At 48.5% G+C, this 12,035-nt stretch overlaps 1 protein-coding gene across 9 annotated transcripts in view; it reads right to left on the bottom strand.

The window, feature by feature from the left end:
• Positions 1-12,035, bottom strand: part of GRAMD1B (GRAM domain containing 1B) — a 194,437-nt gene that overhangs the window by 46,149 nt on the left and 136,253 nt on the right. For all 9 annotated transcript variants that reach the window (XM_038753327.1, XM_038753328.1, XM_038753329.1 and 6 more), the window contains one exon: positions 2,438-2,648. In XM_038753327.1, the coding sequence (XP_038609255.1) occupies positions 2,438-2,648 (211 nt within the window). The remainder of the gene's footprint in view (positions 1-2,437; positions 2,649-12,035) is intronic.

The following is a 12,035-nucleotide window of genomic DNA, read 5'->3' as shown; positions in this document are numbered from 1 at the left end:
AGTCATTCACCTCCTCTTCCACTCAGAACCTTCTACCAGGGCTTCCCAAGCACCTACAATGAGGAGCTCTGACTGGGGCTATAACCCAGGAACCTCCCCAAACCTCCCCCAATCTCTCTGGTGATCATAGCCCCTCCGCATCACTCAATCTTCCCATCAGCCTGCCAAACTCAGGCTGGGCTTGCCAGGGAGGAAAGTGGGTAATGGGAATCATCACTTCCATTCCCCTGCCTCCAGTTCCGTGGCCCCAAGCCACCCAAAATGGTAGGTGCATCTCCTCATCCTATACATCAAGCCAGGGGCCTGGCAAGGCTCAGAGGAGCCAGTCATAGGTCTCAGCACCCTCCCAGCTGGGAAGTTCACCCTTATATTTAATCCAAATTCCTTGAACTCCCTTTGGCTTCAGTCCTCCATGCCTGATTTCCTGGGGAGCCAGTCACCTTCCTCCCATCAATAACTCTCAGACCTCATCTTCTCATCTCTGTGTGAAGCAACCCCAGGTCCTACAAGTTCTGCCTCTCAGCCCCACTTTCACTGCCACTGCTACCCAACAGGGCCCCCTCATTCGGTGAGCCCTAAGATGGGCTGGGGCTGGGTACCTTCTCCCTCACTGACACAGCCTAGCCCTTACCAGCCCCTGGGCCATCCAGGCTGGTCTCTTGGCATTCCCTGATCAGGGGTCCTTGACTGCCAGCACTCCGCAGAGCATGTGCAAAGCTAAGCCTATTAGTTAGAAAGAGGGTATCAACGGTTACAGACACTAATGTGCCACAGGAAAGCCTCCCAGTGAAATCCTCCACCCACTGTAGGACTCAGAGACCACCAGGCGTCAAGATCTCATCAAAATGCCTGGGAGAGCCCCCTACTACGTCTTTACCCCTTGGGTAAGGACGGAGGCAACAGAGTCGCCAATCCCACAGGAAGGAGAGAGACATTTGGTAGGCAGATTTCCTCCAGAGATAAGACGAGGCTTGGGGGATGCTTGGCAAGCCTGTAAGTGCTGTTCAGGTCTCTAAGATGGGAAAAACCTGTGGCGTCAGGGCCCTTGACAACCCCAGGCAATCCAGGCCCAAAAAGGAAAGACAGAAGGACACCTGATGACAGGGAGATGTTCTTGCGACTGGGGCAGTTAGAAGAAGGAAAGAGATGAAGAAACAAAATGTCATCAGGTGGTGAATGTCCCCAGGCAGGGGTCAGAACTCCACCTTTTCTAGAGTTGGGGAGCAGAGTGGGAAGTGGGGAGGTTGAGAGGTTAGCCAGACCCAGGAGTTGGAGGGAAGGGCAGGACAGGTAGAGGAGTGGGCAGGACAGGGCTCTGAGGGAGTCCCTAGGGCTGTCTCAAATTGGTGGAAGCCTGTGACTGAAAGACCAGTTTTCCTGCCACCTTGATTTGCCTTCCTGAGGTTCCCCCTGAATGCTCTGGGTTCTGCAAGACTTGAGGGCAGGAGCTTCTACCATCCCTGTCCCGGAGGGGGTCTCTGGGGACAAAAGATCATGGGGTTACAATTGCCCCCATTCTTCAACAAGGGCTAGACAAGGAACTGGATTTCCCAGCCCCTGAGCTGCCTGGGGCCTGTAATCGCTGACCTTTGCCTTCGGGTCTCACATTAGGAGAATGGCAGGCCCCTGTCTGCATGGGGCAAAGCATAATGAACTCCTTCTCATCACCTTGGCTGACTTGAGGATCCCTCCATCATCAACTCCCAGGCTCCTGCTCTAGCTGTTGGCATGCAGGGGAAATATGGTCCCCCCCCCCAACCTCTGCAGAGAGACCCTCCTGCCCACTGGAGTCCACCCTCTCTCTTCTGCAGGGTAGAGGCTCTCCGCTTCCTTTGCAGTCACACAGCAGGACAACCAATAGGATTCACAGGAGAACCTGGCTTCATTAATTCCCCAAGTGGACAGGAGGCACCGAGTATCATGGAAATTTAGCCGAGGCAGGTGAACCACTGTTTTTGAGTGTCTCATTTCTTTGGGGCTTTTCCCCATTCTGTGCTATTGGGAGCAGGGCATCAGTGCATTGACCCAGTCCAGAGTGCTAAAACAACATAAAGGACAAAAAACAAATTTGAAAAATAGGACAACACGTTCTTTTAGAGAGACTCATATGTTGGGTTTTTTTTGAAAAAAAACCCAATAAGTAGGCCTTGCACCCTTACTGTCCCTCAAGAAAGCAAATAGTATAAAAGTTTAGCTGAGGGGCTTGGTCTGAGAACCATCTGGCATGCTGGGGACCACTGTGGGAACTGCACTGCAGGCACTGCATTAGAGGTGTGGCACTGGAGGCAATGTATGGCATGTACTGAACTGTAATGTAAGCACTGCACTGGAAACATTTCCCTGGAAGCCCTGCACTGGAGGTTCTGAAAATGCTCTGTCCTTCCCTCCTGTCCCCAAAACCCATGCCGGTGGGTCCCAGGCTGGCCACCGGCCTCACCTTGGAGTTCTTGCCGCCACTTCGGCCCGACTGGGAGGAGCAGCTCCGCTGGACGCCCTGCTCTGGCGTGGATGGGGATTTATCCGAGGAGTGATCTGAGCCCTTCTCCACCATGGCGTCACCGTCGGGATTCTGTGGCGTGGGTGAGCGTGAACGTTTGCGGAGGATGGGGGAGCAGGCAGGTGAGCTGCGGTTCGAGTTACTGGCAGTGCTGTGGGGGTGGACACAGGGAGAGAAAGACACAGAGAGAGAGAGCACAGTTACGGGCAGGCCGCATGGAGCCAGCTAAGGAGGGGTAAGGGGAGGAGCCTTCCAGGAAAGGATCACATCAGGGTAGACTCTCTCAGGATTGACTTGGAGGAGCAATATACCACTGCCCAGCTAGAAGGGACTACTAAAACAGCACACAGGATACGCATGGAGAAGGAAGTAGGTTCCATCTCTAAGATATCCTTTGCAGGGGTTTTGCAAATGTCACCTTAATCCTTCTCTTGACTATTCCAATCCAGTTACACCCACTTCTTGGGAGCACGAGCTTCCTTGGAATCCACAGTATAGATAATCTTTGTAGAGATGAGCTCCTGATCCCACCCACCCACACCATCAATATCAGTACTGGCTCATAAGCCACTCACACCAATGTCTGTGAAAGTGTCTGGGCTGCTTGACAAAGAATATGTCTAACTGTCCCACTAGAGTCCATTTTCACTTCAACCTACTCAATTTGCTGTTTATGCTGCCATGTGTGGTGAGACTCTTATGGCATATAACGTAGTTAATAGTAGTACCACCACCACCACCACCACCTCCCTGGATTTATAAAGCATGTTTATCCTGTTTAAATCAAAGCCCTTCTGCATCAATTGCCTAATCTTATCCTGGAGGGAAAGGAGAGGCAAGAATTAGTTCCCTCATTTCACAGATAAGGAAATCCAGGCCCAGAGAGGGTAAGACATAGAGCAAGGAGCCTGAATCGATACCCAGACTGCCCAGCTCCAAACAACAATCTGCACTGGAAATGTTGCTGCCACTGAATGTTGTTTGAGAAGCGGAAATGCTGTCTGCCAATTCCAAACCTATCCATTACTGCATGGTTTCCACCTTATTGCCTGAGGACTCATTCATTCACTCATTCATATTTACTGAGCGCTTACTGTGTGCAGAGCACTGTACAAAGCTCTTGGGAAGTACAAGTTGGCAATATATAGAGAGGGTCCCTACCCAACAATGGGCTTACAGTCTAGAAGGGGGAAGACAGACAAAAAAACAAAACAAGTAGATAGGTATCAATACCATCAGAATAAATAGAATTATAGCTATATACACATTATTAATAAACTATAGTAAGTATGTACAAATAAAATAGAGTAATAAATATGTACAGATATATACAAGTGCTGTGGGGAGGGGAAGGGGGTAGGGCGGGGGGGTGATGGGGAGTGGAGGAGGAGGAGAGGAAAGAAGGGGGGGCCAGGAGGAAGTGAACTCTCAGTAGGGCTTTGAAGGGAGGAAGAGAGCTAGTTTGATGGATATATGGAGGGAGGGCATTCCAGGCCAGAGGCAGGATGTGAGCCCACTGTTGGGTAGGGACCGTCTCTATATGTTGCCAACTTGTACTTCCCAAGCACTTGCGCTCTGCACACAGTAAGTGCTCAATAAATACGATTGAATGAATGAATGAATGTGGGCCAGGGGTCGATGGAGGGACAGGCTAGAACGAGGCACAGTGAGGAGGTTAGTAGCAGAGGAGTGGAGCGTGTGGACTGGGCTGTAGAAGGAGAGAAGGGAGGTGAGGTCGAAGGGGACGAGGTGATGGAGAGCCTTGAAGCTGAGAGTGAGGAGTTTTTGCTTGATTCGAAGGTTGATAGGCAACCACTGGAGACTGTTGAGGAGGGGAGTGACACGGCAGGGTTCAATTAGCCACTCACTGTGCTGTGCTTGTGCCTCCTCCTCCATGATGAGAAAACAATACAAACTTCCCCCTGTCAAGTCAGGGGAACGGGTCCCTACCAACACAGTGTTCCTTTGCCATCTGAGGTCCAGCATGCTTACCCTGTGCACAGCCACACAGAGCAGGCCTGGCATTCCTCCTGTGAGCAGGAAGTGACCTGGCTGTGGCCTCTACCACCAGAGAAGGAGAGAGGACAGGCAAAGTACTACCCTGTACGCTGCAGAGGCCTGGAGGGACCCAAGCAGGATGCTAAGACTCCTTCCATCCCATACTCCGCTATCTTCAACCTCTTTCTCATGAATGACTCCTTTCCCTCAGCCTTCAAACATGAGAAATGAGATTCTCCCTTAGTCAAAGAAAAAAAAAAGCTAGTGCCTCATTTCCCAGCTCCCCTTTGGGTCCAAATTCCCAGAAAGAGTTGTGCACCGCAGTTGGCATCACTTCCTCCCCACTAACCCTGTATTATTATTAACAGTAATGTTAGTAATAATATCTAAGAAGCACCTACTATGTGAAAGGACTGTGCTAAATTCTGAAGTAGATTCAAGATAATCCAATTGGACACAGTCACACACAGAGGGAGGGAGAATAGATACCTTTTCTCCATTTTACAGATGAGGAAATAGAGGTACAGAGAAGTTAAGTGACTTGCTCACAGTCACAGAGCAGAGTCAGGACTGGACCCACATCACCTGATTCTTGGGTTTGTGCTCTTTCCATTAGGACAAACTGCCTCCAACTACAATCAGGTTCTCTTCTCCTTCATTTCACAGAGACCTCACTCTCCAAAGTCACCAATGACATTTTCAAAGATAAATCCAATGAACTTCACTCTGCCCTAAGCCCTCATGACCTAAGCAGCCTTTAACCCCAGGGATCATCCTGACATAGTCCTCTCTTAGTTATTCCCTTACCTCTCTGTTCACTTCTTATTGGTCTCTGACCCTCTAATTCTGGATAACCCAAGGTTCAGTTCTGGGTCCCCTTTCTCTTTTCAAAATACCCTCACTCTCTTGGGGAGCTTATCCACTTTTATGGCTTCAACTACAACCTCTATATGGAAGATTCCACAACACTTATGTACGTATCTTTAAATTATATATTATAAATTATTTCTTTATATTAAGTCTGTCTCCCCTCTAGACTATAAGCTCACTGATGGCAAGGAACATGTCTACTAACTCTGACTGTACTCTCCCAAGAGCTTAGTACAGTGCTCTGCACATAGGAAACACTCAGGAAATACCACTGATTGATTGACTGATGACTCCCAAATCCACCTCCCTATCTATCTCCACTGCAAGCTCCCATCTCCATCCTCCAGGACTTCACATGGTTGTGTCAATGGAACCACAAGGTCAACATGTTCAAATCTGAACTCACCTGACTTTCCATATCCTCTTCTCCATCTAACTTTCCCATCACAGATGGCAACACTATTACCCTCCCATCTCTCAAGCCCATAACCTTGGCATTATCCTTGGCTCCTCAAACTGTCTCCAAATCGCCATATTCTGTGTTATCAAATCCTGTCGATTCTTCTGCACAAAATCTCCAGAATCCACACCTTCCTTTTTATACAAATGGTCACCACACTGGTCCAAGCATTTGTTGTATCCCATTCTGTCTGCTGCATCAGTCTAATATCTCAAGAGGAGATCTCCTGCCTTCTCTCAAAATCCACCCCCTTCACCTGAGCATTCGACCCCATCCCTCCGCACCTTAATCAAAACTTTGCCTCTTCCTTTCATCCCTCCCTAACCATCATTTTCAACTGTCCGCTCCCCAATGGCTTCTTCCCCACTGCTTTCAAACATGCCCATGTATCCCCTATACTGAAAAAAAACCCCCCTCCCTCTAACCCACAGCTCCCTCCAATTATTGCCCCATCTCCCTAGTACCATTCCTCTCCAAACTCCTTGAGAAAGTTGTCTACACCTGCTGCCTCAAGTGCCCTTCCTCCAGTTCTCTCCTTGACTCCCTCCAATCTGGCTTCTGGCCCCTTCACTCCACAGAAACTGCCCTCTCAAAAGTCACCAGAGGTCTTCTTCTTGCCAAATACAACAGCCTATCCTATCCTCCTATCCTCTATCCTATCCTCTTCGACTTCTCAGCCGCCTTCAACACTGTTGACCACCCCCTTCTCCTGGAAACATTATCCAATCTCAGCTTCACTGACACTAGCCTCTCATGGTTCTCCTCCTGCTTCTCTAGTCACTCATCCTCAGTCTCTTTCACGGCCTCCACCTCTGCCTCCCGCCCCCTAACTGCGGGTGTCCCTCAAAGTTCAGTTCTGGGTCCGCTTCTATTCTCCATCTACACCCACTCCCTTAGAGAACTCATTCACTCTTGTGGCTTCCCAAATTTGTGTGGATGATTCCCAAATCTATACCTCCAGCCCTGCAGTCTCTCTCTCTCTCTCTCTGCAGTATCACATTTCTTCCTGTCTTCAAGACACCTCTACCTGGATGCCCCACCATCACCTCAAACTTGAAATGTCTAAAAAAACCTTCCTTACCTTCCCAGCCAAACCCTGTCCTATCCTGTAGATGGCACCACCACTCTTCCTGTCTCACAAGGCAGTAACCTCGGCATTATCCTCGACTCCTCCCTCTCATTCAACCCATATAATCAATCCATCACTAAATCCTGTTGGTTTGACCTTCACAACACTGTTAAAATCCACCCTTTCTTCTCCATCCAAACTGCTAAAACGTTAAACCAAGCATTTATCCTATCCCACTTTGATTACTATATCAGCCTCCTTTCTGAGCTCCCTGCCTCCTGTCTCTTCCCACTCCAGTCCATACTTCACTCTGCTGCCCAGATCATTTTTCTACAAAAACATTCAGGCTACGTTTCTCTATTCCTCAGAAACCTCCAGTGGTTATCCATTCAACTCTGCATCAAACAGAAACTCCTTACCATCAGCTTTAAAGAACTCAATCACTTTGTCCCCTCCTACATCACCTCCCTACTCTTTTACTACAACCCAGCTCACACACCCAGCACACCCAGCTCCCGCACTTTGCTCCTCTAATGCCAACCTTCTCACTGTTCCTTGATCTCCTCTATCTCACCAGGCCCATATCCTGCCTCTGGCCTGGAATGTCCTTCCTCTTCATATTCAACAGACAATTAGTCTCCCCACCTTCAAAGCCTTATTGAAGGCACATTGCCTCTAAGAGGACTTCCCTAAGGCATCTTTTCCTTTTCTTCAACTCCTGACTTGCTCCCTTATTCATCTTCCTTCCCAGCCCTACAGCACTTACATATACATCCCCTACTGTTCTCTATCTACACTCACTCCCTTGGTGAACTCATTCGCTCCCATGGCTTCAACTATCATCTCTACACTGATGACACCCAAATCTACATCTCTGCCCCTGCTCTCTCTCCCTCCCTTCAGGCTCGGGTCTCCTTCTGCCTTCAGGACATTTCGAACTGGATGTCTGCCCGCCATTTAAAACTCAATATGTCCAAGACTGAACTCCTTATCTTCCCTCACAAACCCTGCCCCCTCCCTGACTTTCCCATCACTGTAGATGGCACTACCATCCTTCCCGTCTCACAAACCTGCAATCTTGGTGTCATCCTCGACTCCGCTCTCTCGTTCACCCCTCACATCCAAGCCGTCACCAAAACCTGCCGGTCTCACCTCCGCAACATTGCCAAGATCCGCCCTTTCCTCTCCATCCAAACCGCTACCTTGCTGGTTCAATCTCTCATCCTATCCCAACTGGATTACTGGATCAGCCTCCTCTCTGATCTCCCATCCTCCTGTCTCTCCTCACTTCAGTCTATACTTCACACTGTTGCCTGGATCATCTTTGTGCAGAAACGCTCTGGGCATGTTACTCCCCTCCTCAATAATCTCCAGTGGCTACCAATCAACCTACGCATCAGGCAAAAACTCCTCACTCTTGGCTTCAAGGCTCTCCATCACCTCGCCCCCCTCCTACCTCACCTCACTTCTCTCCTTCTACAGCCCAGCCCGCACCCTCCGCTCCTCGGCTGCTAACCTTCTCATTGCACCTCGTTCTCACCTGTCCCGCCGTCAACCCCCGGCCCGCCATCAACCCCCGGCCCATGTCCTCCCCCTAGCCTGGAATGCCCTCCCTCCGCACATCCGCCAAGCTAGCTCTCTTCCTCTCTTCAAAGCCCTACTGACAGCTCACCTCCTCCAGGAGGCCTTCCCAGACTGAGCCCCCTTTTTCCTCTCCTCCTCCCCATCCCCCCTGCCCTACCTCCTTCCCCTCCCCACAGCAACTGTATGTTTGTACAGATTTATTACTCTATTTTACTTCTACATATTTACTATTCTATTTATTTTGTTAATGATATGCCTCTAGCCTTACTTATATTTATTCTGATGACTTGACACCTGTCCACATGTTTTGTTATGTTATCTGTCTCCCCCTTCTAGACTGTGAGCCCGTTGTTGGGTAGGGACCATCTCTATATGTTGCCAACTTGTACTTCCCAAGCACTTAATACAGTGCTCTGCACACAGTAAGTGCTCAATAAATACAACTGAATGAATGAATGAATCTGTAATTTTATTTTTTTATATTAATGTCTGTCTCCCTCTCTACAGTGTAAGCTTGTTTTGGGCAGGGAAAGTGTCTGTTATATTGTTATAGTGTACTCTCTGAAGTGCTTAGTACAGTGTCCTGCACACAGTAAGCACTCAATAAATACGGCTGACTGAATGACTGAGTTGCCTCCAGCCTTCACTCTGCTGCTCAGATTATTTTTCTAAAACATCTTTCGGCACATACCCCCATACCTCAAAAACTTCCAAAAGCTTAGTACAGTGCTCTGCACACAGTAAACACTTAATAAATAAATGAGATTGATTGATTGATTCTTAGCCTCCCTTCTTTCTAACCTTGCACTTCAAATATGTGAATATTTAAATACAGCTAGAGGGCGAGTTCCTTGTGGGCAGAGATCATGATGCCTCTTGCTTTTGCTACAATTTTCCAAACACTTATTGTAGTGCATTTCCCCAGTAGGGACCCCCATAAATACCATTACTCCTTCTCCTCCTGCTGAGATGGCCACCACTTTCAGCCAGGGAGTACTCGCTGGAAGGGACTGTGTGGGTAATCCTGGACATTCACTGCTTCTAGAAAGGACAACTACTTCAGGAATGTTTCCTGCTAGTTTTAGAAGCCTCTAGGGAAGGAAATTCCATCACACCCCATGGTTTTCACAAAGTGCTTCCTCACAACTAACTGCAATACTGTGTATTTCAAGTGACTTTCCCATTACTGTAGATGGCACTACCATCCTTCCCGAACTCACAAGCCCACAACCTTGGTGTCATCCTTGGCTCCACTCTCTCGTTCACCCATCACATCCAATCCGTCACCGAAACCTGCTGATCTCACCTCCACAACATCGTCAAGATCTGCCCTTTCCTTTCCATCCAAACCGCTACCCTGCTCGTTCAAGCTCTCACCCTATCCCAACTGGATTACTGCATCAGCCTCCTCTCTGATCTCCCATCCTTCTGTCTCGCCCAACTTCAGTCTATATTTCACGCCGCTGCCTGGATCATCTTTGTGCAGAAACACTCAGGGCATGTTACTCCCCTCCTCAAAAATCTCCAGTGGCTACCAGTCAACCTACGCATCAGGCAAAAACTCCTCACTCTTGGCTTCAAGGTTCTCCATCACCTCGCCCCCTCCTACTTCACCTCCCTTCTCTCCTTCTACAGCCCAGCCCGCACCCTCCGCTCCTCTGCCGCTAACCTCCTCACTGTGCCTCGTTCTTGCCTGTCCCGCTGTCGATCCCCGGTCCACGTCCTCCCCCTGGCCTGGAATGTCCTCCCTCCGCACATCCGCCAAGCTAGCTCTCTTCCTCCTTTCAAAGCCCTACTGAGAGCTCACCTCCTGCAGGAGGCCTTCCCAGACTGAGCCCCCTCCTTCCTCTCCCCATCCCCCCTGCCCTACCTCCTTCCCCTCCCCACAGCACCTGTATATATGCATATATGTTTGTACATATTTATTACTCTACTTATTTATTTTACTTATACATATTTATTCTATTTATTTTATTTGGTTTATATGTTTTGTTTTGTTGTCTGTCTTCCCCTTCTAGACTGTGAGCCCGTTGTTGGGTAGGGACCGTCTCTATATGTTGCAAACTTGTACTTCCCAAACACTTAGTACAGAGCTCTGCACACAGTAAGCACTCAATAAATACGACTGAATGAATGAATGAATTTTAAGCAAGGATCCACTCAGCCCAGGATTCTGTCACTGGATGCTTTGAGGGGCTTTGTGATGGTTGTCCTCACTGGCACCCATTCTCGGGGCTGTGGATGAACCATCTAAACAAACTCCTTTAACTTTAGAACTTTCCCTCCAGTAATTAATCCATCAAGGGCCTCGCATCCAAGAATGTATCCAATCTCCCCTTGAAACTGTTGCTATTTCCGGCTGCAGGGGGTGGCTCCACACCCCAGTGTCAGGGATTTGAATGAATAACAATTTCGTGTTCTCCCTGGCCAGATTTTGGAAACTTGGGTTGCGTCCCTGTTCATTTTCATCTTTCCAAACTTTCCCCGAGGGTCCCTGTTTCCTATCCCCCCCACCTCACCACCTTCACCTCCCCACAGCACCTGTATATACACACACACACACACACACACACATATATACACACACATATATATATATGTGTATATATATACACATATATATGTATATATCTATGTATATGTATACATAGATAGACATATATATATATGTATGTATATATATACACATATATATCAGGCAGGAACTCCTCACCCTCGGCTTCAAAGCTCTCCATCACCTCGCCCCCTACCTCACCTCCCTTATCTCCTTCTACAGCCCAGCCCTCACCCTCCGCTCCTCTGCCACTAATCTCCTCACCGTACCTCGCTCTCGCCTGTCCCGCCATCGACCCCCGGCCCACGTCATCCCCCGGGCCTGGAATGCCCTCCCTCTGTCCATCCGCCAAGCTAGCTCTCTTCCTCCCTTCAAGGCCCTGCTGAGAGCTCACCTCCTCCAGGAGGCCTTCCCAGACTGAGCCCCTTCCTTCCTCTCCCCCTCGTCCCCCTCTCCATCCCCCCCCGTCTTACCTCCTTCCCTTCCCGACAGCACCTGTATATATGTATATATGTTTACACATATTTATTACTCAATTTATTTTACTTGTACATATCTATTCTATTTATTTTATTTTGTTAATATGTTTGGTTTTGTTCTCTGTCTCCCCCTTCTAGACTGTGAGCCCACTGTTGGGTAGGGACTGTCTATATGTTGCCAACTTGTACTTCCCAAGCACTTAGTACAGTGCTCTGCACACAGTAAGCCCTCAATAAATACGATTGATTGATATATATATATATTTATATATATATGTGTTTGTACGTATTTATTACTCTATTTTACTTGTACATATTTATTCTATTTGTTTTATTTTGCTAATATGTTTTGTTTTGTTGTCTGTCTCCCCCTTCTAGACTGTGAGCCCACTGTTGGGTAGGGACCGTCTCTATATGTTGCCAACTTGTACTTCCCAAGCGCTTAGTACAGTGCTTTGCACACAGTAAGAGCTCAATAAATACGACTGAATGAATCAATGAATGAATGAAAATCCCGGCACCAG

The sequence above is a fragment of the Tachyglossus aculeatus genome, chromosome 11 (genome assembly GCF_015852505.1).
Source record: "Tachyglossus aculeatus isolate mTacAcu1 chromosome 11, mTacAcu1.pri, whole genome shotgun sequence".
NCBI classification, from domain to species: Eukaryota; Metazoa; Chordata; class Mammalia; order Monotremata; family Tachyglossidae; genus Tachyglossus; species Tachyglossus aculeatus.
The sequence above is the reverse complement of the archived record's forward strand: the minus strand, read 5'-3'. Positions and strand labels throughout refer to the sequence as shown.